At 49.7% G+C, this 15,588-nt stretch overlaps 2 protein-coding genes and 1 long non-coding RNA gene across 7 annotated transcripts in view; 2 read left to right on the top strand and 1 right to left on the bottom strand.

The window, feature by feature from the left end:
* The first annotated feature begins 530 nt into the window (after window positions 1–530).
* Window positions 531–3,122, top strand: LOC139357699 (trehalase-like). Its single transcript, XM_071076091.1, has 4 exons — window positions 531–635; window positions 1,620–2,344; window positions 2,604–2,657; window positions 2,870–3,122. Exons 1-4 carry the CDS (start codon window positions 531–533, stop codon window positions 3,051–3,053), a joined length of 1,068 nt encoding a protein of 355 aa, XP_070932192.1. The 3' UTR covers window positions 3,054–3,122.
* Window positions 3,123–4,296: 1,174 nt separating this feature from the next.
* LOC139357605 (uncharacterized) overlaps window positions 4,297–15,588 on the bottom strand; it is a 27,885-nt gene continuing 16,593 nt past the window's right edge. The window contains exon 3 of the long non-coding RNA XR_011611108.1: window positions 4,297–10,335. This is a non-coding gene — a long non-coding RNA (uncharacterized lncRNA). The remainder of the gene's footprint in view (window positions 10,336–15,588) is intronic.
* LOC105476494 (trehalase) overlaps window positions 12,869–15,588 on the top strand; it is a 23,251-nt gene continuing 20,531 nt past the window's right edge. For 3 of the 5 annotated variants that reach the window (XM_071075663.1, XM_071075664.1, XM_071075667.1), the window contains exon 1: window positions 12,869–13,021. In XM_071075663.1, the coding sequence (XP_070931764.1) occupies window positions 12,933–13,021 (89 nt within the window). In that variant the 5' untranslated portion in view covers window positions 12,869–12,932. The remainder of the gene's footprint in view (window positions 13,022–15,588) is intronic. The other 2 variants (XM_071075666.1, XM_071075665.1) reach the window with 1 other exon arrangement.

Here is a 15,588-nt window from a genome sequence, read left to right as displayed (position 1 = left end):
CAGGCTGGTGCCTGGCCCACAGGCACCCTCCACACCCTTTCTGCAAACATTGCTGCCATGTGCAGAATTTCGGAAACGTGCAAAGCCTGAGAGTGGGTGCTCAGGAGCCCTCCCTGGTGTGTGCGGGCGGCCCTCGGCGACCCAACCCAAACCCCAACCATGGACATCAGGCAGCTGAGGGTTAAAAAAAAAAAGTTATTGATGCACAGATGGCTGTGGTTTGAGTAGAGGAGTAGGAGGAGGGAAATGGAGCCTTCCTTGTTTTGCTCCAGGCTTTGGTTGAGACATAGGCCCTGCCCTGGGAGGAGGGGGCGGCAATGAGGCACACAGGCTGGTGGCCAGGCGGCAAAGCAGCAAGCCTGACCCTTGGTGGTCTGCCCGCTGCCCTACCTGTGTCCTCCCCACCGGCTCCTCCTCTCTTCTTGTTTCAGGGAGTTCTCTTCTCCTCTGTCTCCCCTCACTGCAGGCTCATGTCCTATTTACCCTGTGGGATCTCTCCTGTCCAGGGATGACCAAGAGATGGGTCTGGAATGTCAGGAGAGCCAGAATGCAAACAGAGACGAGTTCAGACCTGCCCCCACGATCAACCCACCAACGTCGGGCAAATCTCCCCTGCAACCATCGTGTGGTTCTCCGTAGAATGAGGGGCTTGGCCTAAATGAACTTGAGGCCCCTCATCCAGGCATAATAGGCCCCATAATAGGCCTGATACTAGATGCGGCTGCCTGAGCCTGGCCTGAGGTCTAAGAGCCTTCTGGCCAGAGCCCACCTCCCTCCGTCTCCTCTTCTAAGCTGCCCCTTGAACTATGCAGACCTCTTCCCAGGATTGTTCTAGCAAACTTTCTGCTCCAGCTTCCTAGCCTGGGTGTGAGAGGCGGCCTAAGGGCGTGACCACAGCACCCAGGCTCAAGGGCTGACCCTAATACTCTCTTTGTGACCCAGGCCAGGTCAAGGCTCTTTCCTGACCCTGAGTTTCCATCACCAGGGACAGAGATGAGCAACCCTGTCCTGCCTCCTGGACTCAGGCAATATCCACCCTTCATTCCTCATGGATTTATGGAGCAGTGGCCACATCAGCCACTTTACCAGCTCCTGCAAGAACAATAATAATAGAAGCAAAACAGTAACAGAAGCACAGTTTGAAGTAGAGTGAAGTTAGGACCCGCTGCTGTGGGTGAGCAGAGGGTGTGTTAGAGAGGACGGGGAGGAAAGGTGTCTCTGAGGAGGTGATGTGTGAGCAGAATTGTGGCAGGAACCATCACTCAGCTGACCTGGGAGAGGACAGTCCAGGCACGAAAAGGACCGTGCAGAGGCCCTGAGGCACTGTTCAGGGATTGGGAAGAAGGCCTGTGTGATTGGGGCAAAGTGGGAACAGGTCCAGGGAGAGCGGGGCTCCAAGCAAGAGGGTCTGGGCTTGGGCTCCAGTGGTAGGACTAGGGACAGGATAAAACCCCAAACCCTTTCCCCAGGTGAGGGGATGTGGATGAACAAAGTGGCTCAGGACCGGGCTGAGCAAGCAGTAGCACTGATTCCTCCTGAGACGGAGGCCTGGCTCAGGAGCTCAGGGAAAGAGAGAGCCCAGCAGGCAGTGAACATCTACCCGATGGTGCCAGAGGTAGTGCAGGCAGCCCAGGGGAGACAGGACAGCCTGGGGTTTCCTGGGGAGGCTGGGGAGCCTTCCTGGAGGAGGCCAGGCGTTAGAAGTAGATGCTGCCCTTCTGACCTCAGAAGTTCTTTCTAGAGGGCTCCCTCCGGTAGGGCCCAAAGGCAGCACTGCCCCAGGGAACGACTCCCAGGCCACGAAGTACAGAATCCTGCAGGCGCAGCGCTTGGCCGCCCTGAACGCAGTCCTGTGGGATGAGACCGGTGCCTGGTTTGACTACGACCTTGAGAACAAGAAGAACTGGGAGTTTTACCCATCCAACCTCACTCCACTCTGGGCCGGGTGTTTCTCTGACCCTGGCGTGGCGGACAAGGCTCTGAAATACCTGGAGGTGAGAGCACAGCAGGTGGTTCGGGTCCACTGCAGGCAGCACCGCCCCCTCCCGACCCTGAGCAGGACCTGCAGGGAAGGCCGCTTCCTCCGGCTGTGCCCCTTGTCTCAGCCTGCGGGTCCTGCGGAGCCACCGGGGGGCAGCTGTGAGCCGAGAAGAGAAGGGCCAGGAAGGGGACATCTGGCTTCCCGCCGGGCCCAGCGTCCTGGCTTCCAGTCCAGCCCCACCCACAGTCACGGGAATGTCTGGAACCTTCTAGGGCAGCCGGATCCTGATCTACCAATATGCCCCAGAATTGAATCCGAACCAACTTTGATGTCTACTCGCAAAAGTCAGCCATGTATGAGAAAGTGAGCTGGCCTGAGCCCTCCCCGCACCCCAGGGCGTCCCCGTGGTGAGGCAGGAGGGTCAGGCTTGGCAGGGCCCAGGGCCAGCGCAGCTGGGATGGTGGCGGCGCCCAGTGGCCACTCCTGGGCACTGCAGGGGCTGCTGGGCAGGCAGAGCGACTTCTCCCCACAAGGATCCCATTGTTTGTTGTCCCTGTGGCTGGGGGTGGGGTGGGGTGGGGTAGGGCAGTGCCTGACCTACGGCCCGCCCTCTTATTCCCAGTATGACATTAGCAATGGTGGACAGCCCGGTGGCAGAGGGGAGTATGAAGTTCAGGTGAGCAGGCCAGGGGCGGGCTGGCCATCGCCCTACAGGGAACTCCTGGGCTCTGCTGCCCACGACCCCCACCCCAGGCCTCAGTGTGCTCACCTGCATGTCGGCCCAGGGGACGAGCTGACTGGTGCTTCCTGTACCGCTAGGGTTAGGCAGGGCCAGTGCCCCTGGGGAGAGAGCCCACAGCCCCCACCAAGGGTCTGGGGCTTCCCCAGAAACCGGGCCCCACTGCCCCGCCTCTCCCAGGAGGGCTTTGGCTGGACGAATCGCGTGGTGCTGATGCTGCTGGAACGCTATGGTGACCGGCTGACCTCAGGGGCCCAGCTGGCTTTCCTGGAGCCCCACTGCCTGGTGGCCGCCCTTCTGCCCAGCCTCCTGTTCAGCCTCCTGCCGTGGTGACAGCCCTCCCCTCCTCACCTGGCCCCAGCTCCTGTCCCATTAAACCTCTGCTCCAGCTCCTGTCCCTTTAAATCTCTGCACCAGTTCCTGTCTTCCCCTGCCTCTTCATGCCCTCCTACCTCCCAGCCTGTCCTCTGATCAGAGTGAAGTGGGGGGCAGGTTCATGACCTGGAGGTCATGGGTTGGGGCCTAGCTCCCTTCTGGAACCTTGAATAGGGTGGAAATCCTGCTCCGGGGGGAAGACCTATCCCTCCTACCTCAAGTACCCCAGCGCCAAGTCCCACACCTCCGGCCTTCCACTCACTTCCGTAGTCCAAAGGCTTTATTGTTCTGCTGAAATGCTTACAAATACTGAAAACCCCCAGCCTGGGCCCACGCAACCAAGGGCTCAATGCTAGGAAGGAGAGCAGGGGAGGTGGGGCCCAAATAAAAACATATAATTTATTTCTGCCCCTGATATTATTCCTTCAAAAGAGTCTGAATTTGAATGGATTGTCTCTAGATCTATTTATCCCCCAGGGCATCGTTAAAACAATTGTAAAATCAGCTGGCAATTAGTGGCTTTTAACTGCTGGATGTGCTCAGGGAAAGAGAGGAAGGGAGCCCTGCCAAGACCACTATCACCCCAGAGTGGCTGTAGTCATCCCGAAAGCTGTGTCTTCCCTGAGGAGCAACCTCATGGGCTTGACAGAGAGGGTGGGAAATAGACCGGGAACATAATTCAGCCAGTCGCTCCCCAAATACACAAATGAACAATAATAGCACGCTCTGGGTAGAGTGGGGTGAGGTAGCCAGTACCCAGCATTGCCACAATATGTTATCTAAAATGTTTGTTTTCCTACAAAAAGTTACGACACACACACACACAAACAGGAAAGTATGACACACACACACAGACACACGCAAGCAGGCAAGAGAAATTGTCTTAGGAGTGACCATTAGGCTGGGCACGGTGGCTCACACCTGTAATCCCAGCACTTTGGGAGGCTGAAGTGGCTGGATCACCTGAGGTCAGGAGTTCAAGACCAGCCTGGCCAACATGGTGAAACCCTGTCTTCTACTAAAAATACAGAAATTAGGTGGGTGTGGTGGTGGGCGCTTGTAATCCCAGCTACTTGGGAGGCTAAGGCAGGAGAATCGCTTGAACCCAGGAGGCGGAGGTTGCAGTGACCTGAGATTACAACACTGCACTCCAGCCTGGGCAACAGAGCGATACGCCATCTCAAAAAAAAAAAAAAAAAAAAAAAAAAAAAAAAAAAAAAAAGTGACCACTATATACTAAAAAAAGAATATCAATAAACAGATGGAAGATATTAAAAAGGGCCAGGGGGTGTAGTGGCTCACCCCTGTGGTCCCAACATTTGTTAGGCTGAGGCGGGAGAATCACTTGAGCCCAGGAGTTCAAAACCAACCAAGGCAACATGGTGAGAACCCATCTCTACAAAAATAAAAAAATTAGCCAGATGTGGTGGTGCACACCTATAGTCCCAGCTACTCAGGATCCTGAGGTGAGATTGCTTAAGCCCAGGAGGTGGAGGCTGCAGTGAGCCATGATTGTGCCACTGCATTCCAGCCTGGGCAACAGAGCAAGACCCTGTCTCAAAAATGGTAATAATAAAAAAATAAAAATTAAGAAAGGGCTGGGTGTGATGTCTCACACCTGCAATCCCAGTGCGTTGAGAGGCCAAGGCAAGAGGATCACTTGAGGACAGGATTTCAGGGCCAGCCTGGGCAACATGGTGAGCTGTGATTTTTAAAATTAGCCAGGCATTATGGCACATGCCTGTAGTCCCAGCTATTTGGGAGGACAAGGTGGAAGGATTGTTTGAGCCCAGAAGTTCAAGGTTACAACAGCTGTCATTGAGCTACTGCACTCCTGCATGGGTGACAGAGGAAAACTCTGTCTCTAGAAAATGAAATGAAAAGAAAATACAAAGAGAACCAGCCAGGCACGGTGGCTTGTGCCTATAATCTCAGCACTTTGGGAGGCCAAAGTGGGAGGATGACCTGAAGTCAGGAGTTCGAGACCAGTCTGACCAACATGGCGAAACCCTGTCTGTACTAAAAATACAAAAATTAGCCGGGCATGGTGGGGCATGCCTGTAATCCTAGCTACTGGGGAGGCTGAGGCAGGAGAATCGCTTGAATCCAGGAGGCAGAGGTTGCAGTGAGCCAAGACTGTGCCATTGCACTCCAGCCTGGGCAACAGACTGAGACTCAGTCTCAAAAACAAACAAACAAAAAGAACTAAATGGGGTTTCTTGTTTCTGGCCTAGGGTGTAAGGAGTGTGGCAATTGCCACTCCATCTTAACAACAAGTAAAAAGCTGAATAAACAACACCAACAACTCTTCTTAGATATGTCAGAGAATTAAGGTCACAGAGCTGCCCCCAAAACTGGAGACAGACAGGCAGATACAGAGAGTCACAACTTAACAGAGTAGACACCTCCACACTGGGTTTCTTTTACCCAATACTGGTTTGGTTTCAAGAAAAAACTAGAAGTCATACTAAAAGGCAGAAAATACCATTTGAAGAGATAGAGCAAGTATCAGAACCAGACTCAACTATAGTGGGGATGTTGGATTTCCAGGCCGGAAATTTGAAACAACTATGATTAACATGCCAAGGGTGCTCACGGAAAAAGTAGACAACATACATGCAAGAGCAGATAAGTAATTTAAGCAGAGTGATGAAAATTCTAAGAAAAAACAAAGAGGAATTACAACGAGAAAAAAACACCAACAAAATGCCTTTGATCAGCTCTTTAGTAGACTGGACGCAGCTGAGGAAAGAATCCATGAACTTCAGGATATGTCAGTAGAAACTTCGAAAACTCAAAAGCAAAAAGAGACAAGACTGAAACAGACAGAAGAGAATATCCAAAACTGTGGGACCATGACAAAAGGCATCACATATGCATTAATGGGAATACAGAGGAAGAAAGAGGGAACCAAAGAGATATTTGAAACAATAATGATGGAGAATTTCCCCAAATTTATGTCAGACACCAAACCACAGACCCAGGAAGCTCAGAAAATACTAAGACAGATGCCCCCCAAAAAGAAGAAAAAATCAACACCTAGGCATATTATATTCAAATTGCAGAAATTCAAAGATAAAAAGTCTTGAAAGAGGCCAGAGGAGTAAAAAAAACCTTACCTATAGAGTACCAAGGATAAAAATGACATCAGACTTCTTAGAAACCATGCAAAGAAGAAGAGAACCTTGTGAGATATTTAAAGCATTGACAGAGAAAAAGATCCCACCAACCCATAATCCCCAGAATCTGTATCCTGCAAAACCATCCTTCAAAAGTGATGGAGAGGCCAGCACAGTGGCTTATGCTTGTAATTCCAGCACTTTGGGAGGCTGAGGCAGGCAGTTTGCTTTGAGCTCAGGAATTTGAGACCAGCCTAGGCAACATAGTGAAACCTCGTCTCTACAAAAAAATACAAACTTTAGTGGTGGCACACACCTGTGGTCCCAGCTACTTGGGGAGCTGAGGCTGGAGGATCACTGGAACCTGAGAGGCAGAGATTGCAGTGAGCCGAGATCGCACCACTGAACTCCAGCCTGGGTGACAGAGCAAGACTCTGTCTTAAAAAAAAAAAAAGAAAGAAAGAAAGAAAAGAAAAGAAAAATAAAAAAGAAAAAAAAAATGGAGAAACGAGAACTTTCACAAGCCAACAAAAATTGAGAGAATCTGTAGTCCTGAAGACGCAAGAAGTATCCAAAAAAAAAAAAACTTCTTCAGAGAAAAGAAAGATGACATGTCAGAAACTTTGAACTACATAAACAAGGGAAGAGCTTTAGAGAAGGAATAAGTAAAGGTAAAATAAAAGCTTCTACTTTTCTTATCCTTAGTTAATCTAACAGATAATGGTTTGTTCAAAATAAAACAGGGCATTTATCCAAAATGCTTGATACCAGAAGTATTTTGGATTTCGGATTTTTTTTTAAAAATTTTGAAATATTTGCAATATACTTACTGGTTCAAAATCCCAATTCTGATCATCCAAAATCTGAAATGCTTCAGTGAGCATTTCCTTTGATCATTATGTCTGTACTCAAAAAGTTTTGGATGTTGGAGCATTTCAGATCTTGGGCTATCAGATTTTGGGTGCTCAATCTGTAATAGCAACTGTGTATTCAATAATTATAGTTTATGGATAAGGGAACTGAATGACAGCAATGATAAAAGGGACAGGAGGAGGAAGTTAAGACTACTTTGTTGGCCGGGCGCGGTGGCTCAAGCCTGTAATCCCAGCACTTTGGGAGGCCGAGACAGGCAGATCACGAGGTCAGGAGATTGAGACCATCCTGGTGAACACGGTGAAACCCCGTCTCTACTAAAAAATACAAAAAAACTAGTCGGGCGAGGTGGCGGGCGCCTGTAGTCCCAGCTACTCGGGAGGCTGAGGCAGGAGAATGGCGTAAACCCGGGAGGCGGAGCTTGCAGTGAGCTGAGATCTGGCCACTGCACTCCAGCCTGGGCGACAGAGCCAGACTCCATCTCAAAAAAAAAAAAAAAAAAAAAAAAAAAAAGACTACTTTGTTGTCATAAGGTACTCGCACTACCGTGAAACAGTGTTATTTGAGTAGACTTGGTTAGTTGTAAATGTATACTAAAGAAAGAACTGCTGGAGGCCGGGTGCGGTGGCTCAAACACCTGTAATCCCAGTGCTTTGGGAGGCCGAGGTGGGTGGATCACGAGGTCAGGAGTTTGAGAACAGCCTTGCTAATATGGTGAAACCCCATCTCTACTAAAAATACAAAAATGAGCTGGGTGTGGTGGCATGCGCCTGTAGTCCCAGCTACTCAGGGGGCTGAGGCAGGAGAATCACTTGAACCCAGGAGGCAGAGGTTGCAGTGAGCTGGAATCATGCCACTGCACTCCTGGTGTGACAGAGTGAGATTTCGTCTCAAAACAAAACAAAACAAAAAACACTACTGGCCAGGCATGGTGGCTCACACCTGTAATCCCAGTGCTTTGGGAGGCTTAGGCGGGAAGATTAATTGAGCCCAGGAGTCTGAGACCAGCCTGGGCAACACAGTGAGGAGTTCCCCCAGAACAAAGCCAGTTTGCATATTGGGCAGAAGATGTGAATCACTATAAACATTGCTGAAAAGAAGACATACAAATGGCAAACAGGTATATGAAAAGGTGGGCTACATAACCGATCATCAGAGACATGCAGATCAAAACTACAATGAGATATTATCTCATTCCAGTTAAAATGGCTTTTATCCAAAAGACAGGCAATAACAAATACTGGTGAGGATGTGGAGAAAAGGAACCCTCATATACTGTTGGTGAGAATGTAAATTAGTACAATCACTGTAGAGTTGTGTGTTTTTTTAAAAAGAACATTGGCTGGGCACGTTGGCTCATGCCTGTAATCCTAGCACTTTGGGAGGACAAGGTGGGTGGATTGCCTGAGCTCAGGAGTTCAAGACCACCCTGGGTAACATGGTGAAACCCCGTCTCTACTAAAATATGAAAAATTAGCCTGGTGTGATGGCAGGCACGTGTAAGCCCAGCTACTCAGGAGGCAAAGGTTGCAGTGAGCTGAGTGACCAAAAAGTTGGTCCTATGAAAAGATCATTAAAATTGACAGAGAAGACACACAAAAAATCAGAATGAGTGCAGAGGCATTACTATTGACCTTACAAAATTGGAAATAGAATACTATAAACAAGTATATACCAACAAATTAGATAACCTAGATGAAACAGAAAAATTCCTAGAAACAGAAATTATATAAACTGATGCAAGAAGTAGAAAGTCTCAATAGGCGTAACAAGTAAAGAGATGGCAATAAAAAACCTTGCAATAAAAAAAGATGTTTAGGCCAGGCGCAGTGACTCCCGCCTGTAATCCTAGCACTTTAGGAAGACCAAGGCAGGTGGATCACCTGAGGCCAGGAGTTCAAGACTAGCCTGGCCAACATGGTGAAACCCCGTCTCTACTAAAAATACAAAAAGTAACTGGGTGTGGTGGTGGGCACCTATAATCCCAGCTACTTAGGAGGCTGAGGCAGGAGAATCGCTTGAACCTGGGAGGCAGAGGTTGCAGTGAGCTGGAATCATGCCACTGCACCCCAGCCTGGGCAACAGAGTGAGGCTCCATCTCAAAAAAAAAAAAAAAAAAGTTTAATTTTATGTGTCAACATGGCTAGGCAAAGGTATCCAGATAGTTGAGCAAGCATTATTCTAGATGTTTCTAGAAGATATGTTTTAGATGAAAATAACATTTAAGGCCGGGCGTGGTGGCTCAAGCCTGTAATCCTAGCACTTTGGGAGGCCGAGGCGGGCGGATCACAAGGTCAGGAGATCGAGACCACAGTGAAACCCCGTCTCTACTAAAAATACAAAAAATTAGCCGGGCGCGGTGGCGGGCGCCTGTAGTCCCAGCTACTCAGGAGGCTGAGGCAGGAGAATGGCGGGAACCCGGGAGGCGGAGCTTGCAGTGAGCCGAGATCGCGCCACTGCACTCCAGCCTGGGCAACAGCGTGAGACTCCGTCTCAAAAAAAAAAACAAAAAAAACAAAACAAAACAAAAAAAACATTTAAATCTATAGACTCTGAGTAAAGCAGACTACCCTCCCTAACGTGGATGGGCGTTATCCAATCAGTTGAAGACTAATTTGAAAAAGACTGACCTCCCCAGAAGAAGAGGGAATTCTCCCAGCATGCTGCCTTCGGACTTGAACTGCAGCTTCTTCCCTGTTTCTCCAGCCTGCCGGCCTACCCTAGAGATTTTGGACTTGCCAGCTACCTCTCAAACTCTCTCTCTCTGCTCCCATCCCCCACATATATATTGTTTCTGCCTAATATGGTCCAGGACCAGATGGCTTCATTGGTACATTCTACCAAACATTTAAAGAAGAATTAACATTAATCTTTCTCAAACACTTCTACAAATAGAAGAGGGGTATACTTCCTAACTCATGCTATGAGGCTAACATTACCCTGATATCAAAGCCAGATAAAGACAACACAAGAGGGCTGGGCATGGTGGCTCACACTTGGGGAGGAACACTTGGGGAGGCCAAGGCGGGAGGATCAGTTGAGGCCAGGAGTTCAAGACCAGCCTGGGCGACGCAGTCAGATGTGGTCTCTAAGAAAACATTTAAAAGTTACGCAGGCGCGGTGGCGTGCACCTGTAGTCCTGGCCACGCAGAAGGTTGAGGCCAGATGATCACTTGAGCCCCAGGAGGTCGAGGTTGCGGTGAGCTGTGTTCATGCCACTGTCTTCCAGCCTGGGTGATGGAGCAAGACTGTGTGTCCAAAAAAAAAGAAAAAATCACAAGAAAAGAAAATTACAGTCAATTATCCTATATACATATTGATGCAAAATTCCTCAAAAAAATACTCTCAAACCAAAACCAACAGTTTATTAAAAGGATTAGACATCATGACCAAGTGAGATTTATCCAAAGAATCCAAGGGTGGTGGTTGCACAGCGTTGTGAATGTAATAAAAGGAAATTGAATTGTACACTTAAAAATTGTTGGCTGGGTGCGGTGGTTCACGCCTGTAATCCCAGCACTTTGGGAGGCCAAGGCAGGCGGATCACGAGGTCAGGAGCTTGAGACCATCCTGGCTAACATGGTGAAACCCTGTCTTTACTAAAAATACAAAAAAAAAAAAAAAAAAAAAGCTGGGCATGGTGGCGGGCGCCTGTAGTCAGATGCCCGGGAGGCTGAGGCAGAAGAATGGCGTGAACCCGGGAGGCGGAGCTTGCAGTGAGCAGAGCTTGCACCACTGCACTCCAGCCTGGGTGACAGAGCGAGACTCCATCTCAGGAAAAAAAAAAAAAAAATTGTTGACCAGGCATGGTGGCTCACATCTATAATCCCAATACATTGGGAGGATGAGGCAGGAGGATTGCTCTGGCTCAGGAGTTCCAGACTAGCCTGGACAACATAGGGAGACCCAATTTCTACAAAAAAAAAAAAGTATTTTTAATTAAAAAATTAGTTGGGTGTGGTGACATGTGCCTGTGGTCCCAGCTACTCAGGAGGCTGAGGTGGGAGAATCCCTTGAACCTGAGAGATCAAGGCTGCAGTGAGCTGTGATGGAACCACTGCACTCCAGCCTGGGCGACAGAGCGAGACCCTGTCTCAAAAAACAAAACAAACAAAAAACCAATGCCAGCTGCCCACATTACTAGGTGGAGCTATCTGAACCTTTACTAGTTCAGAGCGGTGCCTGATTCATGAGTCATTTCTTTGCTTGAATAAATGGTTAAATTTAATTTGTCTAAGGTTTTTCTTTTTAACAGTGGCAAACACTGCTCAGGTGCCACAACTGACATCCTTAACAGCAAACCTAAGTCCTTCAGGAGAGGTCACGCCAATCACTAAACTCCATGTGCCTTGCCCACCCCCTGTCCCCTGTCCCTTCAGCTCACCTTCCATATGTTGAGGGGATGAGCCTCTAAAGCAACCGAATCTTTTTTTTTTTTTTTTTTTTTTTTGACAGAGTCTTTCTCTGTCACCCAGGCTGGAGTGCAGTGGCACAATCTTAGCTCACTACAACCTCCGCCTCCTGGGTTCAAGCGATTCTCCCGCCTCAGCCTCCTGAGGAGCTGGGATTACAGGTGCCCGCCAACAAGCCCAGCTAATTTTTGTACTTTTGTATTTTTGTAGAGACGGGATTTCACCATGTTGACCTCAGGTGATCTGCCCACCTCAGCCTCCCAAAGTGCTGGGATTACAGGCATGAGCCACTGCTCCCTCCCGGTGAGAATCTGCTTCTTAAGCTCACAAACTTCTCTGCTAGCTCCACTTTGGGGAATTACAAGGAATTACATTCCTTGGCTTGGCAAAGACATTTCCAGACTGGTGCCAACATGTTCCTGCAGCCTATCTCAAAACCCTTCCCTGCATGAGCACCAAGTTCTCTGCAGCTAGGCTGAGGGGTTTGCTGTTCTCTTTGTATGCTCTGCGTACATTGTAGTGGTCTCCAGCCCATTCCCTTGGCAAACTCCTATGTGATCATCAAGACTCATTAGGACAGGCGTGGTAGCTCAGGCCTGTAATCCCAGCACTTTGGGAGGACAAGGCGAGTGGATCATGAGGTCAAGAGATTGAGACAATGCTGGCCAACACGGTGAAACCCTGTCTCTACTAAAAATACAAAAATTAAATGGACGTGATAGCATGAGCCTGTAGTCCCAGCTATTTGGGAGGCTGAGGCAGGAGAATCGCTCGAACCCGGCAGGCAGAGGTGGCAGTGAGCCGAGATCATGCCACTGTACTCCAGCCTGACGACAGAGTGAGACTCAGTCTCAAAAAAAAAAAAAAAAAAAAAAAAAAAAGACTCATTACAAAGTCACAGTATGGTGGGTCTCCCTTAGTTCTCCCCAGACAGAATGGCTCTACTGTCCTGTGCTCCTGCCATATCTCTTGTAGACAACAGTGAGAGTCCTTGAATTTCATACCACAGCAGGGACAGGATCTTGAGCCATTCCATTTGAAATGTTAAGGGAAATGGTAACTCTCTGAAGTGGGTGGTCTTGGGGCCACCCAAGGAACTTGCATCCAGGTTACAGGTGTGTGGCCTCGACTGTGTCTCTGGCCTTCGGGTGCCCATTCCCCACTGCCATCCCCATACTCTGAGGGAAGGGCCTGAGCCATTGGCAGCAGCTGAGACAGTTAAATAGAAGAAGCAAAGTAGAAGCAGGGGAGGTGACCACTGTGCCCTGAGAGCAGGAGGGGCGAGCAGGCTGCACACAGACCAAGCACACGTCCCTCAGGTGGCCACGCCTTGAAGGCTGGACTTCGGCCGACTTGGACAGGCAGGCGAGTCAGGCTGTGCCCAGCAAGCCGAGGGTGCCTGGGCTTGCTCATTCATCACAGTCACAGCCACCATGCCAGGGAGGACCTGGAAGCTGTGCCTGCTACTGCTGCTGGGGCTGGGACTGGGGTCCCAGGAGGCCCTACCCCCACCCTGTGAGAGGTAGGGTGTGGGGAAGGCAGCGGGAGAGGATGGCAATAAGAGGGAGGCTGGGATGAGATCTCAAGCTCTGGGGTCAGTACTTCAGAAGGAAAAGAAGAGATTATAAAGGAAGGAAAGAGTAGGGAAGAGAAGAAAATCAGGATTCCTGTGTAGCAGGCTCTATGCTGGGCACTGCACCTGCAGTCCTTTTTTTTGTTTTTGTTTGTTTGGGTTTTTTGTTAGAGTCTTGCTCTGTTGTCCAGGTGAAGTACAGTGGCACCATTCCACTCACTGCAGCCTAGACCTCCCAGGTTTGAGATCCTTTTTTTTTTTTTTTTTTTTTTTGTTGAGACAGAGTCTTGCTCTGTCGCCCAGGCTGGAGTGCAGTGGCCGGATCTCAGCTCACTGCAAGCTCCGCCTCCCGGGTTTACGCCATTCTCCTGCCTCAGCCTCCCAAGTAGCTGGGACTACAGGCACCCGCCACCTCGCCCGGCTAGTTTTTGTATTTTTTTTTTTAGTAGAGACAGGGTTTCACCGTGTTAGCCAGGATGGTCTCGATCTCCTGACCTCGTGATCCGCCCGTCTCGGCCTCCCAAAGTGCTGGGATTACAGGCTTGAGCCACCGCGCCCGGCCAGGTTTGAGATTCTTGTGCCTCAGCCTCCTGAGTAGCTGGGATCACAGGCATGCACCACCACGTCCGGCCTGTCATTGACTTTTACCAAAATTTTCCACCTTTGGAAGGGAATTAGTCTTGGTGACTGTGCTGGGAATACAAGCGTGAGCCACTGCCCCCTGCCAGGACCTGCAGTCCTGATACCAGATGCAGCTGCCAGAGCCTGGCCTGAGGTCTAACACCCTGTTGGCCTGACCCACCCTCCCTCCCTCTCCTCCTGCAAGCTGCCCCTTGAACTGTGCAGGCCTCTTCCCAGGATTGTTCTAGCAAACTTTCTGCTCCAGCTTCCTAGCCTGGGTGTGAGAGGTGGACTAAGGGCCTGACCACAGCACCCGGGCTTAAGCCCTGACCCTAATACTCTCCTTGTGACCCAGGGCAGGTCAAAGCTCTTTCCTAACCCTGAGTTTCCATCACCAGGGACAGAGATGAGTGACCCTGTCCTGCCTCCTGGACTCAGGCAAAGTCTACCCTTCATTACTCATGGATTTATGGAGCTGTGGCCACATCAACCACTTTACCAGCTCCTGCAAGAACAATAATAATAGAAGCAAAACAGCTGGGCATGCTGACTCACGCCTGTAATCCCAGCACTTTGGGAGGCTGAGGTAGCGGGGGGATCATCTGAGGTCAGGAGTTCGAGACCAGCCTGACCAACATGGTGAAACCCCATCTCTACTAAAAATACAAAATTAGCCGGGCGTGGTGGCACACACCTGTAATCCCAGCTACTCAGGAGGCTGAGGCAGGAGAATCACTTGAACTTGGAAAGTGGAGGTTGCAGTGAGCCAAGATCGTGCCATTATACTCCAGTCTGGGCAACGAGAGTGAAACTCTGTCTCTAATAATAATAATAATAATAATAATAATAATAATAAAAGCAAAACAGTAACAGAAGCACAGTTTGAAGTAGAGCGAAGTTAGGACCCGCTGGTGCGTGTGAGCGGAGGGTGTGTTAGAGAGGACGGGGAGGAAAGGTGTCTCTGAGGAGGTGATGTGTGAGCAGAACTGTGGTAAGAACCATCGTTGAGCTGACCTGGGAGAAGACAGTCTAGGCGTGGAAAGGGCCGTGCAGAGGCCCTGAGGTGCTGTTCAGGGATTGGGAAGAAGGCCTGTGTGATTGGGGCAGAGTGGGAACAGGTCTGGGGAGAGCGGGGCTCCAGGCAACAAAGTTTGGGCTTGGGCTCCAGTGGTAGGACTACAGTCAGAGACAAGGGATTCAACAGGGGGTGCGTGTTAAGGGCGAGTTGACGGTGCTTGCCCATGACAATTGTGGAGTATAAATGGGAAAAGTGTACCTGGGAGAGTTAATAGGTTTTATCCTGTGCGATTGTAATGACGACTTCAGAGAGACTGGGTGGTCCAGTGTTTTGTCAAGCATTAGGCTGTTTGCCAAACGTAGGGGAAGATGACTTTATTGGTGTTCCCTAAGACCAACCTCAGGCCGGTGATTCACTAATACTTCCAAACGGTTATACCATGATTATGGTTTCGTTCTTTTTTCTTTTTTTGAGATGGACTCTCGCTCTGTCTCCAGGTTGGAGTGCAGTGGCGCAATCTCGGCTCACTGCAATCTCCACCTTCTGGGTTCAAGCAATTCTCCTGCCTCAGCCTCCCCAGTCGCTAGGATTACAGGTGCCTGCCACCAGGCCTGGCTAATTTTTGTATTTTTAGTAGAGACAGGGGTGTTGCCATGTTGGCGTGATCTGCCTGCCTCAGCCTCCCAAAGTGCTGGGATTACAGGAGTGAGCCACTGTGCCCGGCCTTGATTATGGTTTCTTACAGTGAAAGGATACATGTTAAAAGCCATCGGAGGTGAAATATTCTAGGGCCGAGTCCAGGAGAAAATAAGCTCAATCTTCCAGTTTTTCCTCTCCCAATGGATTTATATGGACAGTACTTGATTTTTCCAGCAAT

This window comes from Macaca nemestrina, chromosome 12 (genome assembly GCF_043159975.1).
Source record: "Macaca nemestrina isolate mMacNem1 chromosome 12, mMacNem.hap1, whole genome shotgun sequence".
Taxonomy (NCBI): domain Eukaryota; kingdom Metazoa; phylum Chordata; class Mammalia; order Primates; family Cercopithecidae; genus Macaca; species Macaca nemestrina.
This window is presented reverse-complemented; position numbering and strand designations above follow the sequence as displayed.

Bases quoted from the DNA above. Each gene is read 5' to 3' on its own strand.
- LOC139357699 (XM_071076091.1), top strand. From the start codon at position 531: ATGTCAGGAGAGCCAGAATGCAAACAGAGACGAGTTCAGACCTGCCCC. The intron at 636-1,619 runs GTAGAATGAGGG...TGCCAGAGGTAG, and splicing joins CAACCATCGTGTGGTTCTCC to TGCAGGCAGCCCAGGGGAGA. The intron at 2,345-2,603 runs GTGAGCTGGCCT...TCTTATTCCCAG, and splicing joins AGTCAGCCATGTATGAGAAA to TATGACATTAGCAATGGTGG.